Source organism: Pocillopora verrucosa, chromosome 3 (assembly GCF_036669915.1).
Source record: "Pocillopora verrucosa isolate sample1 chromosome 3, ASM3666991v2, whole genome shotgun sequence".
Classification (NCBI taxonomy): Eukaryota; Metazoa; Cnidaria; class Anthozoa; order Scleractinia; family Pocilloporidae; genus Pocillopora; species Pocillopora verrucosa.
The window spans coordinates 14,658,925-14,683,013 of record NC_089314.1 but is presented as its reverse complement, the minus strand read 5'-3'; the positions used below and the strand labels follow the sequence as shown (position 1 = coordinate 14,683,013).

At 38.1% G+C, this 24,089-nt stretch overlaps 1 protein-coding gene and 2 pseudogenes across 1 annotated transcript; 2 read left to right on the top strand and 1 right to left on the bottom strand.

Annotated features, from left to right (window-relative positions):
- The first annotated feature begins 9,962 nt into the window (after positions 1 to 9,962).
- On the top strand, positions 9,963 to 10,821 carry LOC131799322 (uncharacterized; annotated as a pseudogene).
- Positions 10,822 to 17,248: 6,427 nt separating this feature from the next.
- LOC131787030 (uncharacterized) lies at positions 17,249 to 19,885 on the top strand (annotated as a pseudogene).
- LOC131778656 (uncharacterized) lies at positions 19,752 to 22,430 on the bottom strand. The gene is given in 6 exon segments (XM_066163528.1): positions 19,752 to 20,216; positions 20,631 to 20,764; positions 20,972 to 21,151; positions 21,893 to 21,977; positions 21,980 to 22,119; positions 22,312 to 22,430. Coding segments are annotated over 5 exon segments (741 nt in total). The 5' UTR covers position 22,119; positions 22,312 to 22,430; the 3' UTR covers positions 19,752 to 20,013.
- Between the last annotated feature and the right edge of the window lie 1,659 nt (positions 22,431 to 24,089).

The window sequence follows — 24,089 nt, the reverse complement described above, 5'->3', positions numbered from 1 at the left end:
GAACAAAGAGAACTGAATATGCAGCCATGTGACTGTGACAAGTGTAAAGAATTTACTAGACCAGAGGGTTAACCATGTGACATTCTTGTAAATAAAAATGTGTGATACCAAGTTCTAGTCTTGTTTTTGAGTCACGATGGCTTGCTATGAAGATACAGAGAGCATGATAGAGTTGTGTAAACGTAGTTATGACTGCCCACACCACAAATACAAATTTAATTTGGATGGTAATAATAAGACAGGTTGTGCACGGGTCTTATTACATCAGATATTACATCAGATTTTAGTATTTGAAGAAAGTCCTATTGAAGAATTGAGGTATCGCATCATCGCAGGCGTTCAATATTACAATGACATCTGGATGTTTTTAAACATGTCGCGTGCAGTCTTTAAACATGCAGACGTATTACCTAAATGGTATTATGGGGATCCTAAAAGCCGTGAAAAGTATGAGTGGTTTTGAGAAGAACTCATCAGTGAATCTATTCAGAAGAAAGTCAAACATTATGCATCCCCCGTGGGAGCACATAAACAGCTCATTGGTTTGATTACGTCCGATTGGGACAGAGGATTCAAGAAAACGGGTATCCTTTTGAGGATGTCATGAAAACCTACGACACGTGGAGACATGGTGAGAAAAGTCTACCTCAATTGATGGGTGAGATAGAGGCTATGACATGTAAAATATTCGCCTCCTTGGTATAAGCTTCAAAGTAAAAACAGACGAGACCATTTCTACTGTCAGATCACAGAGTAACAGTACCCCACCTGTTTCTGTACAGTTATTATACGATCTGGATTGAGAAGTAGCCGATGGATTTATGTTGGCTTACCACGAATTAGATTACAGATGAAGAGAGAAACACAAATGTATTGCCATGAAGTAAAGTTTATTTAATTTAAGTATGGACCTATAAAAATGTGTTAAATTATATAATCGTCCGTTCGCATTGGATCCAATCCATGTTAATCTCTCCAGAAATAAAAGCGAATTGGTTAAATAAAACAGTAATCTCACAATCAGGCTCCATATATAAAAAGGCGTATAAGTAAAGGAAAAACTCTTGAATATCATCTGCAGGGAAGCACATCTATAATGTAAAAAAGCAAATCTCGTGGTTATTATCAGATCACATAATAGTTGTCCAATGAAACCCTGGTAACCAATTTAAATTGACTAAAACAATGAGCAATCACAGAAATATCCAACACGCATAAGACTCTATTTTCAAGACAAACTACCTTCAAAATAAATAGCTAAATTTCTACGATCTAGAATTCTTAATTTAAATTTAAGTTCACTAAAAACCGGTAGATGGCATGTGTGAGACCAGCCTCTCTCTACGAAAGAGAAGCAGCATATCAATAAAGGAGAAAAAAAATAATTAGCATTTGAAAAAACGAATTTCGCGGTTTTGATATAAATACATAGTGACTGTCCATTGAAATCACGGAACCTCGTTTAAATGAATAAAACAAGTGATAATAGTAGAAATATTATAAATACTTAAGACTGTATGTAAGAAATCTACATCTTCAATATACACAACTAAGAAATCACTAAGATCTAAAAAGCACAATTCAAATTTTAAGTGATGAAAAAATTGGTAGAGGGTATCTGTAACTCGTGTCTCTCTATGAACGAGAAACACCATATAAATGTACATTAAAATAATTTGTGCTTACAAATTCTCTGATTAAGTGCATAGGAGTTCTATGAAGAGAAAGGAGGAAATTCTAAAAATGGTAACGTAAACGCAGGTACAATATGTACATGTAAGTAATGATGTCACAACTGTCTTGGAATTTAAAACAACTGGCATTCAGATGTGCGTAAATGTAATCTTACCGAAAAGGCATAGGCAAAACAGACTTTGATTCTAAAATAACAGTAAGGTAGTGGGCGGTTGAGTGCTAATTTTAAGGCGTGTAGTATATAGTGTGTGGTGATCCAAATGATAGGAAATTGAACTAGTAAAGAAGAAATGGATTCTTCGGTTATCTAAAATGAAAACAATCGGAGGTCCATAAATAAATTACTATGTCTAGCAAGTTCTCTTGAGTGGGGTGTAGTGTAGATACCTATTCTATGGCGTAATACACTGTTTACGATAACAACATGAAAAAACAATTGGTGTGCGGGTATAAGCGATGTGCTTGTTAAAAACTAAGACTAAATGCATGATTAAAGGCGACACGAATCACAAAACGTGTATGTCTAACTAAATACAATCTTAGACTCTGTAAGACACTTCCTAAGACGTATAAAATAAAAGTACTTCTTTCATGCAGAACATAACTTTGGGTTAAAATAAAAACACATAGATTCATGAAATAAATGAAACAGGGTGCCTTAAATACATCTCCCATCTAAAAATGAATAGAAAAAAAGCTTCTTTTAGTGTGGTGTATGAATGACGTATGAATAACAAAGAAAAACATCAGACTTACGTCTAGAATTCTGTTTTCCAAGGTGCCCGGCTGTAAGAGGGCCTCTAAATCTGCAATCGCTTGTTTGTGTTACATTTCTTTCAAGTGCTCCCCATCCACAGCACCTTCCTCGTCCACTCCATCGACCTCCATTCTATTCACTTCAACCTCTGGTCCTTCTTCAACATTTTGTACTTGTAACGGTTGGCTGCAGGTACCACATGTGGTTGCAGTTCTCACATGACTTTAATAACATGCTCAGTGGATACGTCTCAAACAGCATGGCATGGCTGTCACGTTATGGAAGTTTATTGAAATCGGTTCTAAGCAGATAAAACGTCCGTATGCTTCACCGTCTTCTTCCACGTTTAATCCTGGAATGCTGAGTCATACATTTTTTGAATGCTGAGTTTAAACATTTTTGCCGACTCATAGTCACCATGTTATATATACAAGGCATGCTCTCACATCATTTGTATTAGTAGGGAGTGAGAGAGAGAGAATGTCGAAGAAACAAAAATATCAAGATACAGAGGATTGGAGGACGAATTATTAATAGCGTTTTGTGGACCCTTTGGATCGAGAAGAGGATGATTACGTCACCAATTATGTTCCTTGGGGAATTATGTTCCTTCGGGAATGAATTAGACCAATACCAAGAAGAGGCTTTAGAAATCAGGCAACAAAATGGCAGTAGTCACCATCCATTATTTGAATTTCAATTTCAAAAAGCAGGACCCTTGGCTAAATGGAAAAAGAACGTGACTAAACAACAACGTTACCAAGCGAAACTCGCACAAACTCGTGATCCAGATTGTCACGATAATTTAGTTGAAGAACTGACAGATGCCTTGGGCTGATCTATACGCACGCAATTGGCCGAAGTAAACACTCAACCTTATCACATTTAATTTCAATGTGATGTCTGATGCACATCCACATGTGCATCAATCAGCCACCTATGAAGTGAGTGAAGTGATGAACAGCAGTGATTGCTTTGAAACAAATTTGGCGGGGTTGGCAAACAAACTAGACTCTGGCGAAAGTTTAGCAGTCAACATGACATTCACGGTAGATCTAATGACAATTGCTACACCCTCAAAGGAGGTAAATACAAAAATTGGTTGGGCAGATTGTGTATTTCAGAAGTGCTAGAAAAAAGAGCTTTTGTCTTACACGTACAAAATTACAACAACGACTTCTGCTTGGCTATGGCCATCATCTACACATAGGCCTGGATACACAAGGATGATGGTAAAGAAGAATGGAATCATCTGGCAAATTGTAGAAAATATCAAGACAGGTATCTCAAACAGTTGGCCCAAAATCTTCGTAAAGATACCAGCGTCCCTTTTGGTGAATTTGCCCAAAAGCAAAGAATCTTTATCCCTTGCTACCCTGTTTGAATTGTTACAAGAAATTCTACAACAGAGCATGTCACGAGCATCATATAGATATTGATGTCGTAACAAACTTCAGATATGCCCTGTGTTTCAAGCAGGTAGAAGTGTCCTCCACCTCACATGAATGCTACCATGCGAAATGCCCTTCATGGAAAGAAATCGTCGATCTTACAAAACACCAATGTTACATTCAACCCATCGGTGAAGAAGACATGCCTAAAAAGAAAAAGAAGAACATCTATAAAATATATAATATATATAAAAAGTATCTAGAATTCTACAAGAAAAACCTGCAGAAATTCCCTCCAAATCATGTGGTGTCTACCTATGAAGAGCATACCTAATTCATCTATGCGGATTTTGAAGTGACAGTGGGCGAATTGGGTCATCATCACCCTATCTTGATATGCACGCAAACTACTGAAGACGGTGATCCATTCTTTGATTTTTATGGAAAGGATTGTACAGAACGATTTTAATACTGTCATCATAGTGATGAAGAAAGAATGCTCACTGGTACGTGGTGCTCCCCAGAAATCATGAAGGTGTTGGCCATGGGCTATCGGCTCATACGTATACATGAGGTGTGGCATTTTCCAGAATCACAAACGGGGTTATTTGAAGGATATGTAAACACATGGTTAAAGTTGAAGCAAGAAAGTAGCTGACTGACTGTATCTGAGGTGGGCAGATACAGATGAAAAGAAATGAGAGTATGTGAGATTGTATAACAAGCGAGAAGGTATTGCATTGGATTTGGAAAAGATCGAAAAGAATCTAGGGAGAAAGGTAACCGCCAAATTGATGCTAAACAGTTTCTGAGGAAAGTTTGGGGAGCAAGTCAACAAATTGCAACTGCAAAAGTACACCAAAGCCTACCAGTTATTGGATGTGGTCCATAATAAGATAGTAGAGATCAGTGACATATGATTCCTCAATTCAGAAGTGGTCGAAGTGGTGTACAGGAAAATAGATGAAGATGGTGCCAAAGGGTTAAAAACAACGTCTTCATAGCAGCCTTTACGAACTGCCAAGCACCATTGAAGCTCTATGAATCCCTTGAGAAATTAGACGACATAGTCTTGAATTATGATACTGACTCTTTCATCCATTCCTGGAAACCCAGTCTAGTAGAAATTGAATTAGGAGACTATCTGGGGCAAATGACAAATGAGTTGGATGAAGACGACTATATTGTAGAGTTTATTTCAGCAGGAGGCAAGAATTATGACTACACAACCAGGAAGGGCAAGGTAGAATGCAAAGTAAAAGGATTCTCAATGAACATGAGAGGGCAGGGAACAGTTAAACTATCAAGTCATGAAACAAAACATTCTGAACGAAATCAGAAACCCTTTAGAAGAACGAAGAAACACGATGGTGGCTCAACCTAAATTTATCAGGGATGTGAAAACCAAATGGATAAGGACGGAAACTCAAGTCAAAAAGTATGGCCTGGTGTTTGATAAAAGAGCTTCAGACAAGACCTACTTGTTCAAATCCTACCCCTACGGATTTGAAAGCATGGAAGAGACCGATCTAAGAAATATGAATAGGCTGCTGTTTTAAAAAGAAAACCATTTTTTCACTTTCATTTAAGTGACAGTTTTCTTAACTATTTAACATGGTTTTTTGTGAGAGAGTGTGTGTAATGCTTGAATCCCCTCAAACATCAATGACGCTTAATCCAGAAAATAGATCTGTTTGACTCGTGTAATAGCATCTCCATTTGGCTAACATCACCTCTCCTCGACGTCTTAAACACAATTGACATAGACCAACACTTGAACTCTCACGTTAAATTATCGTTCCATTTTTTAAGAAATTGAGTTCTTTAACCCATTGACTCCTACGTGTAACACGTGCCTACCCAAAAGTTAAAATTTTGGAGAAACCGGAAAAGTAAACACAATGCGCAGTAAAGTTTGACAAATCTTTTTTTCCCAAAAACAAGCTCACGTGAAAGAAGACCATTTAAATAACTTACTATCAACGAGGAAAGCAATAGATGCATATTAAGTTTTTACTCTAAAATCAAGATAAAAGATAAAAATCAGTAAATTTTTGCGCACGTGTGCAAAAAAAGTATGCGGATCGGATTTCAAAGTGAATATGCAAATTTATCAGTGTGTGGAGAGATCTCATGTTACATGGAAACTATAAATGAGGAGAAAGACAAAACTGACCAAGGAACGTTTCGGGAAGAAAGCTTTATTCAAAACAGTTCTTGATTTTCTGTTAGAACCGAAAAACGTACGAATTTCTTACGTGTGCGAAACCCACGAAGTAGAATTCATCATGCCTAGATCGATGTTTACTTGACTTCACGGCTAGAATATTGCGCAGCGTTGTGTTGAAAATACTGAAAGTTCTACGTTTTAACACAAAATCTTCTATTAAACAATACTTTTTGGACATCTCATTACTCAAACGTGATATTTACCGTGCCTTTGAATCTTCATAATGTCTCTAGGCCTCGCTTGAAGTCCGATAGTTTGGTTTTCGCTTTACGGCCCTAATTCGCATCGCTTTAGAGAATTGTAGTGTTGTCGACTCGAAAGATTATTTTGTCGCCTCTAAGACCGTGATGTCCATTATTTTTCTAGAAGATTATTCTATAGCATATTTCCTTTTCATTCTGTGTTCCAGAAGGTCTAAAATGGTGGGAAAGGAACAGAAAATCCGACTTGAAAATATTGAAAGTCGGCCGCGCGTACGCCATTTCTTTGTAGTTGATCATTTCTTATGAACGCATAAAATGACGCCTCTGTACTACCCCCTAAAGTTATCAAAATAACTGCGCAAAAAACGGATTCTGATTGGTTTATAGATCCTCTAACAACAGAGGAAGTTTGGAGACAAAATTCTGCTTAGTAGGGGAGATAGGGGGGAAAGCGTCTCTCGCGCAAGTCCCCCACGCGGCACGGGCGGTTACGGGCGGTTCAGGTGTCAATGGGTTAATCCATCTCATTTATTATACTCTGTACTTCTTGGATCATCCTATTGTCCTCCCCCTTTCTTCTGTGCCTCTCCTTTCTTCTGGGCCTCTCCTCTCTTTCAGAAGGGTGGCCTCTGGCCACTCCTACTTTTTCTATGTCACTTATGATTGTACTCTGTGAAGATGGAGTGTTAGAATACTAGGACTGTCTGTAGCAAACTGTGCTAGTGAGTTGTTTTCTGATTTACTTATCTGGGTTTCCACGTCATCAATGTGATTGTTATGTAATTGAATGTAGTGAATTTGACACGGTTCTTGGTAATCTTGCCCTGCTAACATAGGTTGGTGATGAATTTGACGAAACAAATCAGTCATCTGATCCCCCATGTGTACAGGATCGCATATGGAGGAATAGAGATAAAGTGTGCGAGGCACACTACCATTCTTGTAGGTGCACCATTTTGTATTGATAAAGATCCAGTTTAATTCATGCATCCAGAATATTACACCAGGAACAGGAGTAGAATCCACTGTTAATGTCCATTGACTGAGTTGCCATCTTCTACAATAGAACAGGGCATTATCTATAGCATCTGTGTATTTAGTTCCCTGTTTTTTGTCACAAGGTTCGGGCCATTTTTGACTGTATTTACCGAGGAATACGTCACATCTTCCACCCAACTAAACAAGGTGCATAGATCCTCCTGTATAAACACTTATACAGAATCTCGCATGGTAGCATGGGGAACCTTTGTAGCATCGATGGTATCAGTAGACACCGTGACCATTTCACGTGCATCATTGTAAAGGTGACTTCAAATTGCATTTGTTCTTTTCCAGGTAAAGGCTTAGTAGGCAGTTTCCATACGCCAGTATTTTGTATCCCGATAATACACATTCATGGTCAAGGTGTCGACTGTTTTACTGGTTGTACTGTACACGACTTGTTTTGTTCTTATCATAAAAGCATCATCTGAGAGTGCTTCCAGGTAAGGTAGTAAAAGCAACTTGTGAGGTAAAGAGATGCTCCTTAAGCCTACTTCACATTCATCTTCCAAATCCATACGTTTCTCCAATCTATTTTTCCATTAATTGTTTTTGTAGTTTGGAAAATACTTGATACTTCCATCATTGCAAGGTAACGGCAAGTAAAAATCACTCGTGATCGTACTCTGCGAAAATGAAGTGTTACTATGGAAGCACTGTCATCAACCCAAGTCAACTCGTTTGTGTCAGATTCGCTCATTTGAGTTTACATCACATCTTAATGATTGTTGCGTAAGGCTAAATAATGAATTTGGGGTGGTGCATAGAAAAAACTTCCACCCAACTTGAGTTGATAAGGGGTGTGTGGTATCAAATCTTCTATTTGGGTCCTAATGACCACAGGTGCTCCCAAAGAGGAATAGACGTAGAGACTTTCGGTAAGGTAAGGTAAAAACTTGACATGTTTTCAAGCAACGACACAGCTCCAAATGATGGCAGTTTCACAACTTTTATTGCATTTAATACTTACTGAAATTACAATTTAGCTTTGAGTTTAGCTTGCATGATACGTTTGACAATACGTTCTGTCATGGTTTTTCTACCTGTAAATCTATCAATATCGGCAATCATCTTATGATCTGCGACGTGTTTGTCAGCCAGATTTTTTACCATAATCGATATCATGCTGTTTAGCTAAGTTATCGAGTCTATTAATCTCAGGATCTCTGAGTTTCAACCATTTGGTTAATTTGGTACCGGGCCCCTTGTATTGATACCCTAGCCAATGAAACTTCACACCCATCTTGGAAATCCATTTCTGTATATCAAAGGTGCCTCCTGTTTGCCATCTTCTACTCTTTACAGTTCTTCCCCTTGCCTTTGCCCTTGCTCGTTTTGGGCATTTCATTGTCTTGAAATGCTTGGTAAGGATCCCAACCTCGTTTTTCCCAAGTCTCCTAGTTACTAAAAGCTTTTAACTGTTCCGTTTCCGTCTTTCACTTTTTCTTCATAGGAGTGGGTGACTTTAAAGGGGTTGCCACCTTCTTTTTCTTGAAGTAGAGGGTTGTAGAGGTGTGGAAGGTAACAAGCGTTTTCCAGTAAGGATAGATGTTGAGGGTAAACCCTTTAAACTTTTCCAAGAAAAGGGTTTCTTAGAAGTGCCCGGTTTGGCTGGTGTGATAGGTTCCTCCTTAGGTTCTTGCCTCATCTGAGGTGTGATAGGCTGGCCTTTGGTATTTATAGAACGAATCAGTTCTTTCATGAGACCATCTTGTATCGAATCTAACATATGCCTCAATTATTGGTCAATGCCTCAATTATTGGTCAATTTTGCTCTTTCATCAATAATTGTTTGACCACCGGTTCTTTTAAACCTGCATGTGTTGTAGGATCTTGTAAGAGAAGCTGCGCTTCCATGGTCAGACGTGCTGCTTTATCTAACAAGGTACTCTCGGTAATTTTTCCCTTATAATAATCCACCAATGCCCAAAATTCTTCAGGTTTCACCATCAACATCTTTTCCATAATTTTAGTAGAGGTACAATCACGCGTATACGCAACCAGCGCAACACTTGTATCCAAGTACACTGAGGTCCTTCTCGAGTGTCTTTACTGTCGCTAAATTCCAAGAGAAACTTTATACCAGAGTCCACGTCCTCTATACCCTCTTGCACGCCAGTCATTTTATACACTGACAGAAAGCCTCATTCATTCCACGCCAAAAGGCACCACCTGTTTGACTGGCCAATGTCATGCAACACTTTTTTAACGAGTTGGCTCACTTCGCCACTTCCCGTAACACGTTGCTATATTTTTTAAGTTTGGCCACAGTCAGTGGTTATAACGGGGTTCTCTTCTTTAACATGTTCATGATCCATTCATTGGCAGCATTTATTTGATATTTACTTGCCTTTAAGATATTTTCTTTACGACGATTGCTGTTTTTTTCTCGTATGATAGATTTTAAAAAATCATAATTTATCTTCATGTTTTCCATCCTTTAACGCTTTCTCTTGGTAATGGCATCTGATCTTTTTTTAGCTCCGAACGAAGCAGCTCCTCCCAAGGCTCCTAAACCAACTGCTTTACCTCTGGCAATAAGTGCAGGAAGCAAGGCAGCTAAAGGTAAGATCCCACCTTTCTATTTCCTTCTTCTTCTTGTGGATTTCTATTCAATTTCTCTAAAGTGACGGAGAATGCAAATAATGATAAAACTATTGATTTTTTTCCACATCTTCAGTGATGTTGCCACTGATCAAGGTGGTAAAAGGAAAAGGCCTCCAGTAAGCTGCAAACTATACGATGCAAGGTCAAAAAGGATTAAAAAGATGGGCTGGAAACCAGAAATAGTTCTAAATATATGCAACGAACTTGCCAAAAGTCTCAAGCCACCCCCTTTCTCGTATTTGCTAAGTGATCAAGAGGCATCTTCACTTATCAACACTGTGATAGGCAATGTACCACTTGGGTTTTACCTTGACTATCAGCTGTTTGACAAGAAAAAATCCCAAACTGTTTTTAATGTAGACAGACCAGTAGAAAAAATGGTTGCAAATCCAGGTGCAAGAATTGAGCCCTTTCCCGACCTACCATCGGCTAATTCAAGAACTCATTTGAACAACTCATTTATCCCACCAGTTCTTGATCAACCTCAGAATGATGTCATTAAAAAAATAGCTATCAACTTGGCAGAATCTCAACAGATAGAAAAAATAACTGTCCGTCAATCTCTGGAGCCAGAATGGTTGTTTCAAAGAAGCAAGAGACTAACAGCATCCAATTTTGGCAAAGTTGTAGAAAGAAAAAGACCTCCCACTGAATCTTTTGTGAGAGACATATTTGTTCCAAAAGATTTATCGAAGGTATCATCCATTCGTCATGGAAGACAACAAGAACTTATTGTGAGATCTCTGTACAACAGAAAAATGCAGAAAACGTGCAAGCAGTTCATTGTTTTTGATGCTTGTCTGGTGGTGAACCCCTCTTTCCCCTACCTTGGGGCTTCCCCAGATGGGAAGGTGTACGACCCCACTGAAAAAGACCCGTTTGGTTTACTTGAAATAAAAAATCCTTACACATGGAGAAATCACACAATGGAGGAAGCCTGAAAGGATCCAAACCTCTGCCTTCATATGGTTAATGGAAAGCCAAAACTTAAAGAAAATGACAAAAGTGGTTATTACGATCAGGTTCAAGGACAACTTGCTGTTACTGGGTTACCATGGTGTGGCTTTGTTGTCCACCTGTCAGGGTCACACAATATAAATGTTGAGCAGATTTACTTCGATCAAAGACACTGGGATGAAAACCTTTTTCCAAAGTTAAAAAAGTTTTACTCTGATCATGCTTTGCCTTTTTTTATCAAATGCATAAATGGTTAAAATCTCAAAAGGTACTCTTGATGGCACCAGTCTTACATGTATAACTCTGTGTTGGGATTGAATATTGTATTATAACAGTTTAAGAGTTGTTGATATCACTATTTTGTGAAGTTTATATTTGAAGTGAAAAGAGTTTTTAGAAGAATTGTACACAATTTCTATAATTCTGTAAACAGTTCTGTGAAATTTTGTAAAGAACTTTTTAAAGATACAAAGGAAATTCAGGGACAGTTTCAACTCATAAACACCTTGATTGAATACTTCCATAGTGGCCTTGTATTGAACACTGTCATAGACAAACTACATTTCTTACTGAAACTAGTCAAGAATAGGCTCAATGAAGTTTGACAACATGCAGCACACTGTCCATACCTGGTTGATAATCTCAAACATGGTCACTGGAATTTCAATGGAAAATATTTGAAATCTGCAAACTTTTCCTATTGCTCTCTCAATGTGGATTCGGTGCTGGGCTACTTCTGTGTCTTTATTACATCACCCTCACTGAATGGAATACCAGTCACTTCCCAAACTGTCACTTCGCAAACGTCCTTTGTCACTTTGCAAACGCATCCAAGTCGATTCGCAAACGTCTTCGAATTATTTTTAAAAAGGTTGATATAACTTCATATTATGTTTCTTTACAATCTTTTATCGAAGAAAGTTATAAAATTAAGAAGTAATGTAGTAAGTTTTATCAGCGTGAAAGCTTACTTTTGCCATTTTGGAAGCTCGGCAGGCATCCAACTTCTTGGAATCTTTTCAATAAATCTTATCTAACTCAGTGTCTCGAAGTGTCTCAATGTCTAGCTTGCTTTTTCATTATTTTCTATCCTTCTTATTGATGTCTTATCGTTACTCTGATCTTACATCAGACGATGACTTTCCTTACTCATGTGAATATAGTAATCGGGAGATCGGTACATTTCGTTCGATGAAACGATTTGTTATCGATCGATCGCATACCGTTCCCTCCCTGTCCTCTCCCTCTTCTCATACTTCTCCCACTCAGCAAAAATCCTCCCCTGTAAAACCCTATATTTCCTCCTTTGCCCCCTACTTAATTTATTATCAGAAACTAGCTTCTTTACTATTGACACCAAGAATGCCTCCTGGTGTAATAATTCTATTAGCATGTAAAGTGGCAGGTCGGACTTGCCGCTGGCACGTCTGTTGATGGCATTGTGCCAGCCTTCCACGTCATTATTTGTTCGGATGGGCTGGCTGTAGACGCACCAGCTTCGTGGCTTGAAGAGTGGGTTCTTGATCCACTGGGCTTTTATGTACTCAACTAATTCCATCATTTGGGGGATGGTGCCTTCTTCTGCTGTTTTGTAAAGGGTCTTGAATTGGGACTTGATTTCTTTTACAGGAAGGAATGGCAATGCTAGTAGTTTCCGTATAAATTTATGACTTCCATCATCTTTTTGGTACTGTGCCGCAAGCCCAATCTCCTGTACCTATCAAGCAAGACAGAAATTAATGATTAACATACACATGTATTAATGTAACTAAAATGTACTTTAATACCGCTTCACAGAGTTAAGTAAATATAACATATCTGTGAAATATTATTATTCATGACATTTCTCTTGTTTTATCAAGACCTTTCTTACCTTTCTCCACACAGCTTGTGTCCAGTGGAAGGCACATCCTTGGATTGTCACATCAGGAAGTACCCCCTGGATAGCCTGCCACAGAGCTTGCTCGAAGTCGACAGTTACTTTCCGGACTGTCGGCTTCATGGGTAAGCTGTTGATGATGGATTGCAGGACCTACAACAGATAAATCCAAATAGTTAAAGTGGGTACATAATACGTTGAATATAATGAAGCAAAACCACGCAACTTGTAGATGTAAAACGCTGTTTATTCAGTGAACATTTCGGTCTTTCAGCCTTGTGTTTATATACATACAAGACAGTACAGTAGTTTCTATATATTATATACTGATATCATACCTTTTTATAGTCCTTTTTTCGTCGGCCTGACATCAGTGCAAATACCAGGGGAACTTGTTTAGTGGATTCACCAGATGTCACAAAGGCGTTTATTGTGAACAGCTGGGAAAAGGGACGACGCGCAAGCTTGAACGTGGCATCCATATACCATGTCTTGGCTTTGGTCAGTGTCTCTGATTGTTCTCTGGTGGCAAATATTAGGTGGCGTCTCTCAAGAACCTAGAAAAAGAAATGATAACATGAATCATATATAACATAAATGATTTCACTTGTATGCAGAATATGTATGTAAGTATGTACTTGTTCTATATAACTAACATTAAACAAAATATAACTGTTTAACATAGAGAAACCAGTACATACTTTGATGTCATCCTGTAAGAAGTCATTTGGGATACAGTCTGCCTGCACCTCAAAAGTTAAATCTTTGGGGTCTTTTGGCCGCATTTTCTGTCGAAGCCTATTTGCTGCACAGGCCATGTGAACAGTGCTTTGGTAGGGATGGACATGGTCTTTGTGGATTTAGCTCTCTAATAAGTACCTGTTGGTTTAAAATGTTATACATTAAACATTTTCCAAATATTATACATTAAACATCTGGGGCCAATTGCACGTAGGGTGGATAAAGGTGTCCTCTTCATAGGTCTCATACATAAAGTTCTGATACTTCCATACATAAAAATAGGGTAAATAGGGTAGATTCTGATTGATTTACCTCATTAACAATTTTGGAGGCAGGCATGAACTTTTCCTCTAATGCTTTTTTCTTTATAGCAGCAACTATCTTTATTTTTGCTGCCTTGTCAGATTCAGCATTGTGGTTGTGTCGTTGGCTGCCAATGGTGAAGTTGCCATTTCGCTGAACTACACTAGCGCGGCACTTGTTGTCTTTATTTGGGCGATGTGTGCACTGCCAGTAGGTGGCGTAGGACCTTTTGGATGCAATGTTGTATGAATACCCACAGCTGTCCACCAGTTGCTGGTTTTGGCGTCTTGATCCCCCCTCAATAACCTGGAAGGTTATCAAGGCTGGGTCAGTTGCTGGGACTGGAGCTGGTTGAGGCATTGGGTCAGCCATCACAGATTCCTCATGTATCACGGGTGCTGACTCAGCTGCAAAATAACAGAATAGCACTAAGTAAAAATAGCAAACAATACAATGAAGCAGCACAATTTAACTAATAATTACTAATACTAATCTGCCATGGTGTACTGTTTGCAAAGGTCCATGTGAGTAACATTATTGATATACTAAGTTTATAATAATTATGACTCACCTTCGGATTCATCATCACCGGAAAACTCATCCTCTGATTCAACTTGATCGGAAGACCCCTCTATGGCCAGCTCATCTGGTGTCCCTGCTGAATTTTGATAATATTGTAACACATGAATAACTCATTATAGTGTTTTGAATTGTCCATACATACATCATTTGTATTATTCTTCAACAGTATTCATATATTGTTTAAATAATTATTACTTACCATGGCTAACTAAGGAAGTAACTATCCCATTTACTAAGTAACTATCTAACTAAGTTACTAAGTAAGTAACTATCTCAATAAAGTATGGAACTATCTAATTAGGTCACTAAGTAACTAGCCCATTAACTATGTAACTATCTAGTTAGCTAAGTAACTATCTAACTGGTAAGTTACTAAGTAATTAGTTAATAACCAGTAAGTGAGTACGTAACTATAACCTAAATATTTATCAATGATCTATATTTCTTACCTGCCATAATTTCATCTTCAGACAGGCCATTATTGATCATTGTGTCCATTGGGTCTGGAAACGAACAGCATAATTTCGTTAATGACAAGCTATAATATATTCTAACACAACATTAACCCATTCCTATTCACTGCATTATCTAAAACTCAAGCCGGTCAAATTTGGATTAAAATCCACTGAACAGATCATGCATTTCCAATCAATGCTTTGATCCAATCTAACAGCTGATCGGTATTGGTCCTGGCTTATTCCCGTTCCACAAGTTCTATGGCACCAGTTGCCACAGCTGTCACACAGCAATGCCTGTTGCCTTGTGGTGACAGGACGATCACACGATAAACAAAGATACACTGAAGACATTTTAAAAGTATGCTCGTATTGAGTTGAATGGTTGAATAATGGTAAGAAATGGGCTTCAAGGTAGCCCCTTATATACCCGTGTAGCGGATCGAAAAATTCAATAAAAACCTGCTTATTGGTTACTTTGACACATGTGAAAGCATTCTTTTGGGAGGGCAAAGTTAATTGATCTGTTTACAGTCCTGGCATCTATTGTTCTGGACTAATTGCCAATCGTAATCATGACATCAATATCACATCAATTGTGCACAAAAGACTTTGAAGCGTATTGTTTTCGACGTAACAATAGAAATGGCGTCCACCAAATTTGAACTTAGTGGATTTTTGGACACGGATATCATACTATTTTTTTATGGCGCGTCACAATGACAGATTCAAAACAATTTGGTTTAACACGATCTTTAAAACAAGCCGTTTTTTGCCGAAATTGGTCCAGTATTAGCCGAGATATTTAAAAACGGACATCGAAGATACGTTTGTGAAGTGACCGGTATTCGAAGATACTGAACCTTCGATCAAAAAAAAAACTCAGAAAGAATCTTTTTAGACAAACAATACTTGAAAGATATATCATATGGAGCAGTTATTTATTTGATTTTTCAGATGAGAAAAGAGAATGCCATAAACTCCCACAAATACTCTAATTTCTGATGTCGGCGAACTGGCACATTTGTGAAGTTTAGAGATGTGATGGGTAGATTGATGGGTGCTGTTGCATGGTTTTTCTTTATAAGTAACAAATTGAGAGTCTAATAGTTAAGTTTAGTTTATAATTACACTTCCATTCTTCATACAGAGTTATGCACTATATTTATGAAATATTATGGCTAATTGTGCAATTTCATGGTTTCACATTTATCACCCGTTGGAGTTTGGGTTTTGTTTGCTTCTGTTGTTACGCGACTTGTTACGCTTGGGACGGCATTGCAATCCTCCTTTTCCTCCGACACAGTGTTCTTTCTTTGGGACTGTTATTGCCTTCAAATCAAATACATTTCTTGTTGCTGTGGAAAACTAAGTAGTTGTACATTATTATTAGCGTTTAGCAGTTAATACGTCTAATTCTTCAACAACTCTAAGGCGGTTTCGATCGAAGCATAGATAGATGTAAATTTGTGTCTTGTTCCTCTTTTACATCTATCTTGGATATGTATTCAATACCCTGTCTTCACTTCGTGCGTTCCAGCTTACACGGTTGTCGTCAATCACACAGAAACCATCACATTTGTAAATATTTGTAAATACTAGAGAATAGTTTAGTAGATCATTTAGTGGTTTAATAAAGTGATACTGTGCGTGTATTTTTCTACATTGCTCGTCGATCAGTCGAGTCACGCAATCAATTCATCATTTATAATGATTAAAAGTAACGTGATTCTCTTCTCTCGTTTGCGAATAGACTGGGATGCGTTTGCGAATCGACTGAGGACATTTGCGAACTGACAGTTTGCGAAGTGACACGTTTGCGAAGTGACCGGATACCGTGTGGTAATTCTGATGGAGATGCTTTGGTGAACGTCTCTTTAACCCCTCCTCCTACACCTTTGGCCACATCTTTTACCATATCTTTCACACCAGCACCCGTTGAGGAACCACCCCAACTTCCAATTAAATGTGGTGGGGCATTCCAACGCATGAGGGTACCCCCCCCCACTTTTCTCCTGCAGGTAGATAGACTTTAAACCGTCTTAGACTTCCTCCGATAATGATGTGTCATGTACCAGGACAAGCTTTACTCTAAATCTTTCTTTTGAATCCAGCTATTATATTTGCTAGGGTATCTTTTCCACTTTACCAACAATTTATCCTTCTGCCTCTTTAATACTCTTTCCACTCGCAAATACGTCTACGTGGACCTCTTGTAAATCCCACTTATAAAATGTGCCTTGGAGAGGTGTGTCATCTAATTCTCGTACTTTATAGTTCGTCACAAATCCAGGCACCACTTTACGAATTTCAAACACTTCTTCTGTTCAACTGGGTAAATAGAGAGTTTTAGATCCGAGTTTACCGCGAACCTCTAACCGCAGTTTGCGGTTACCCGTTTGCGGTTTGACGTTCAAAACATAAGAGGTGGATTCTGGGTAATATCATCCAAAATGGCGGCAGCTGCAAGGTTAGTTTCTATTTGTTTTTCAGAACTTTTAACATTTTTCGACAAATGTGATTTTATTACTAAGTTTTATGCATTGGTAAACAAAGTCTTGGCATTAAAAATTGTGTCCACCAGAAAAAACTTTGATGGTATCGTAGATGTGATGCTGTGGCAAGACAGCAGTGATGTCTCAAGTAGCAGTGAAGACAACTTGGATGAACTGTTGCTGGAATTCATGTTTCCACAAGAAAACGATGCAAACTACCCCCGTATTAATCTCTAGGATATACCTGATATTCAGTGTGAGGCCATGTTTAGGTACAAATTCTTTGCCTTTTGTCTTTTCTTGAACGGCCAAGTTTTATGCTTGTAATCTCGACTTCAGCTAGTTGTATATATATATACATATATATACATATATATATATATATATATATATATATACATATATATATATAAATCCTCACCCTCAATCTCAGATTTCCAAAAGGAGATATGGAAAGACTCCGGGACGCGTTACAACTGCCAGCCAATTACATTTGCAGTCAAGGGACTATTGCTACTGGGATGGAGGCACTGATGATTCTTTTAAGAAGATTGGCGTATCCTAATCGATGGAGTGGTCTGGTGCCTGTTTTCGGGTGAACAGTATCAGAACTGAGCTTGATATTTAACAAGGTAAAATTGTTGCTCTGTCCATTCGTCTTCCCTGTAGAAGTTGCCTGTATTCCCCTTTCATTTTACCATTCTTGAATTTGACTAGGGGTGAAGAGAGTCTTGCAGCACATTTTGTGTTGCTTGCTTCAGTTTTGTTTGTTTTAGACTACGAAGTCAAGTTGAGGGAAAAATTTAACTCATCCTATTCACTGGAATAACTCTTTAGTTATAATGATAATATTTATTCCCTTATGTTGCACAGATATCAATATGATAATTTTCATCTGCACATCACAATAATTATTCAAATTACAAATCTAATTATCAAATCCCTAATTACAAATCAAATCAAATCAAATGTTGGTTTTTGGGAGAGGGGAAAAGCGGAGTACCCGGAGAAAAACCTCTTGGAGCAGAAAGGAGAATCAACAAACTCAGCCCACTTATGATGCCGAGTCTGGGAATTGAACCAAGGCCACATTGGTGGAAGGTGAGTGCTCTCACGACTGCACCAACCGTGCTCCCCACTCTCTTTGCAATTAGAGTAATTAAAATGATTGTCCCACATGTGGTTCCAAACAACCCACTTCATAAAAAAAAAGAAAAAAAAAACAAACTAACACAAGCATACTGCTGTACTACTTTCCATGGATTTCAGATTATGGATGATATCTATGACAGATTCCACCACCTCTTAGATAGTCTTGACCTGGTATGGCTTGATCCTGAAGCTTTTGCTGAGGCTGTTCACGAAAAAGGAGCTCCTCTTACTGGGTGTTGGGGTTTCATCGATGGGACCCCCCGACCAATAGCTCGTACTGTCCGCATTCAACGAATTATGTTCAGTGGTCATAAGAGAACACACTGCTTAAAATTCCAGGTATGTAAAAGGTGTTAAACGAAAGAAAGCAAACTTCCTTGACTTGACAAAAATATTCTCTGTGAGTCTCCTGGGAAGGCACTCCAGGCAAGTAATGCAGGAGAGGGAGTTGGGTTCCCTTTCACCATAAGAAACCCATCTAATACTATCCTTACCAAGGATAATTAGAACACATTATTTTTAGACTTGTATATACTGTTTATACATCTTCATTAGTGGGGGCAACCCTGGTATTTCTAATTTAGTGAGGTGAATCTGCAAGAAATGAATAAAATAAAGAGCTTCTCTTGTTGTACTCTTTAAAGATCTGTAAAGGAGGCTAGATACCAAAGGAAGGTATAAGATCTAATTCAATAAAGGTTGTTTGGTAAAATCTGAAATAACACTACTTCCAAACCAAGTTCCTAGGGCCAAGCAAAAGGAATGTAACTTCAGTCAGGAAAGATATATAGGATGTTGTCATACAACTTTATACTTCATTTACAAATATTTGTTTCATTTACTCTTTAGTCTGTTTAAGCCCCAAATGGCATGATAGCCCATATGTTTGGTCCTATAGAGGGTTGCCGACATGATGCCTTCATGCTTGGGGTGAGTGGCCTGTCAGCTAAACTGCGTCGATTTGTTCAACCCAATGGAGAGCCATATGTCATTTATGGGGATCCTGCCTATGGCATTACACAGAACATTATTGCTCCATTCCATCAAGCACACCTTACAGATGATGAGCAGGAATTTAATACGAGAATGAGCAGAGTTCGGACAAGTGTGGAATGGGGTTTTGGTAAAATCTGCCAAAATTTTGCATATTTAGACTTTAAAAAGAACTTAAAGATCCTTTTACAGCCTGTGGGTAAATATTATTTAGTTGCATGTATTCTTATCAATTGTCACACCTGTTTATATGGCTCACAGCCAACCACTTATTTTAGTTTAGAGCCGCCACCCCTGGAAACCTACCTATCCAACCTCTGACCATGTTTACTTGGTCTTTCTACCTATAATTATTTTATTTATGTAAATAGCAACAGGAGTGAAATAAAACAAGAGAAGATGAATGTTTTATTTTCTTTTCCTCCAGTGAAGACAAATTATGTTTAAAGGGTGTCAATAAAGTAAAACAGAAGTATGAATATGAAGCAGAAGTAAGAGCTTATGCTTCAAGAGCAACTAAAGACAAAATGATTTATTTTTTCAATTGTTCTCGAAGCATGGAGAACAAAGGCTTCCTTTCTTCAGCTTCATCTTCGTACTTTTGTTTCTGAAGATCCAGCTCCATCTTTCTCACTTCCAGCTCTTTGTCTTTCAGTTTTGCCTTCTCTTTGTACTTTTCTGACAGCATTTCAATTGCTGACTTTCTGCTTGACCTGGCAACTTTCTTTTTGGTTCCTGCAGAAATAAATTACAAAAGAAAGAAAAGAATTTATTTATTGTATTTATTTATATAAAAGAACAACCAAAGCATCAAGCCCCCCTCTCCCCCCAGGAGTGGGGAAGGAGATGGAAATATGTAATCACAGTGTGGCAGAAAACTGAGCAACCACATTAAAATTATGGATCTATTGAGTCCCATAGATGAGCAGTCAAGCTCTTGAGGCAGACTCTCAAATATGCTTAAATAAAAATATATATATATTATATATATGGATTTCATCAAACAAACATTTTGTTTATTACACCACACATTACTTTCCTTTCATGGCCCCCAGTAAAAAGAGAAAATCAATTTCATATACTGTATTTATGGCAACCAATCATTCAGAGAAGTTGGAATAATAGTTTGCTAGATTTCACAAAGGTTACCTTTTGAAGGAATTTCTTCATCTAACCCACTACTAGACACATCCAACGTGGCACCACCTGATGTGCCAGCATCACTACGGCGCTCTAAAATGAAAGCAATTTTGTTATTCTGCATTTCATGGGTTCTATTCAAACTGGGTTAAAACTACAAACTGTCAAGTGACAAATTTGGCACTTAAATTATATGGTGCTCAATCACATCACATCATGAACCACCAAGTAAAACAGGAACTGTCAGAAAATTGTGTAAAGACTGTAAAACAGCAAAAGAAAAACAGTCCTTATGGATATCATCACTATAACCTACGCTTGTTTGCATAAAATAATATTGAATTGGATATTAACTTGCTAGTCTTTCTACCGCTGCCTGCCGCATCTCCTCCCCTTTCCTTTTATCTTCCTGCTCCCTTTTCTTTCTTGATTCCTTTTCTATCTGTCTCATCTCTATCATATCTCTTCTATACACTAAGATATCCTCACATAACTGTTGTAACTCAGTGAATTCTTCCTCTGTGCCTGATCTTCAAAATCATAAAAAATAATAAAAACACTACAGTCACGTTGTAGTATGTTTGATCAGTGCAGTCAGAATGTTTTGAAGTAGATCATTGGCTGTTCCCAAAAAGTATCCGGCTACAAAGTCTAATAAAGTTCTGTTGCTAAGTATTTATTCATTGTGATCTAATAGAAAGTGGCTGGTGGTGGGACCTTAACTGAATTCTGGCACTCATCAGCTTGTTCTGACATCGCTGTTTGATATGCCCGCACTTGTGTCTGTGCTTGTATCCAAGACCTCCGTAAACCCATTACAAACCTGGTATCACAAATCCAAAATAAAGGAGAGCCAGTGTTGTATAAAACCTAAATGAGGAGGCAGGAGCTAATCAGGAAAATTGTAAAAATTGTAAATTGTAAAATTTATGATAATAAAGGATTGGATTTGCCCTGAATCAAGTTAAATAATAGCGTGAATAGTGTAGGCCAGAGTCAAAATTTCAGTTTGGTTTTATACTCCATTACACAGTATCAAATTATAAGCTTAAGCAAATCTGAAGGCCATAAATCATGTTTTGGATGAAAATTTATTTTCGTGACAGATTGTACATTTGACCATTAGAAGAGCCAGATTATTGAAAAGGAAAGCAATACGAGAAACAAACATATGGACTTTTCGTACATTTGTAATTGTGACTAATGAAAACAAAGGGTTGAACGTTTTGCTCAGTTGTGAGTATAAACAAGTCAACCCACAGCAAACTTACCTCTTTAAAGCTTTCATGTCTTCTTCTTTGTATTTGGTTAAAATCCGATCCATTTTTTCACGGCAGCCTCTTCCCTTAAGCTCAACGGTACATGAACCGTAGAAAATGCTTTGCCGAGTCTCTTAGCTACTGCTTCCCACTCATCAGGTTTCTCGGGGTTGTGTTGAGCTACTTCCTTGGCAAGTGCCAGCTTGTGTCGAGCCTCTGGCCAACGAAATGGAGCCATTCTAAATTTATTTTTCCATGTAGAAATACAAGAAATATCTATCAGTGAAAACAAAAGAAATTTACGGTAACACTGGGTTATCTAGCAGTAAAGAGCTGTAAATTCTTACATAGTTCTTCTTGCAAATTTACGGCCGCCATTTTGAATTAGCAGCAATGAATGGCACTTGTTTTCAAGATTCAATAGCATTTACCAAAGTTAGCATTTCGCCCGAATTTGTGCCTCTGTTAATGAATAAAGACTTGCTCCACAAGATTTTCGTATCGTTACGTGGGATAAAACAAGAATTATACGCTAAAAGCTTTCAGGTAAATGACAACCTCAAACGTGACGCGAAGGGCTTGTCACGTGACCTCCAGAGGTTAGAGGTTCGAGGTAAACTCGGATCTAAAACTCTCTAATAACTTTTCTTGAACGTACGAAATTTTTTATTCAATCGTACTTTATCTCCTACTTCAAACGCAGGTTTCTTTTTTTTCTGCCATTTACCTTACAAATGATTCCCTACTTATTCCCTCTGAGCCGGTGTGACTTTGGCAAGGGTGGTTTGAATACTCCGATGAAAGGTGCGGTTGTATTGATCCACCAGTTTTGGAAACACATCCACGTATTTCAAGGTATTGGCGGCTGTGAAATATCGGTTCAATTTGGATTTCAATGTATGAATAAATATTTCTGCCACACTGGCTTTGGCATCTCCATGTGTAGAAAAGTGATGAATTCCATGTGACTTTACAAACTCTTGAAATGTACTGCTGTAAAATTCTTTTCCTGCATCTGTCTCTAACTTTTGAGGTTTTCTGCCTTGGGCTTCTTTTGAAATTCTACCAAAGGCTTCCGTCACCTCTTTTCCCGTTTTCTTTTTAATTGGTTGTGCCAATGCGTATTTTGAAAAGGCATCGATCACCACCAACATGTATCGATACCCTTTATTCTGTTTGGTAATGGCTCACACTTTGATCAAATCCGCGACCCATTGTTTGTTGGTGTTATAGACCAGTACGGGTAAGAACTCACCACGCCACTGTCCAGGTTTGTGTAAGGTATACGCTAAATTTTTTCTAACTCTTTCCTGGCTTGAGAAGTAGAGATTCTTTGTGCTTTTGCATACGGTGCGACACCACCCTAACTTTTGACCATACCTGGTGTTTCGTAGTCTGCGGATTCTTTTCTCTTCTTTTTCTTAGACATGATATCTTTTCATAGCTTTCAAGAAGCAGCAATGAACACCATAGTCTAACAGTAGTACGTGATCCAATACTTGGAAAGGTACTGTGTATACAAATAATTCCATGTCGTATAAGTACACTTTCCCCTATAAACTCTCATGAATACCATGAGATGAAAAATCCGATCCGAGAATGGATAGACTTTGGGTCTTACTAGATAGTCATACAACATCACGTCACAACTTTGAGGAACCCATTTGTAAAGAATTCTGTCTTTCTTTGTATAGACCATGTTTTCAATTTTACAACAAAGGTATGCGATTATGTGATAATGAAAGTGTCGCAGACATTGTCTCCACTGCAGAGGCATGTTGATCTACCCCCAAAAGTTATTGTCGCCTTTTCTTATAATGTGTCACATTATCCATGACACCTTTGAATACTTGTTTACCCAATAAGCTTCCAAGTTTCCCAAACCCCGGTGCAGGCCCAGACAAAAGCATGCTTGGGACATAAGCTATCTTATCTGTCGTTAAAGGACCTCGACGTAGGATTCTATTGACTTTACAAATAGAAGCACCCCCTTGTTGGTTTTGTTTTCTTTTGATGCATCTCCCCGTGATGTAGACATATAATGAGACAAATAGATTTTACCGTTACTTTTATTGATCCATCTTAAATTGTACACGATGAGCAATACATTCTATCTCTTTTTCATACATCCCCATTCTTCTAGCCAATTTAAGGAATGTAGACATTCCTAGTAACCAAGCCAGCTCGACATGATCTGCTTTAGTGAGTT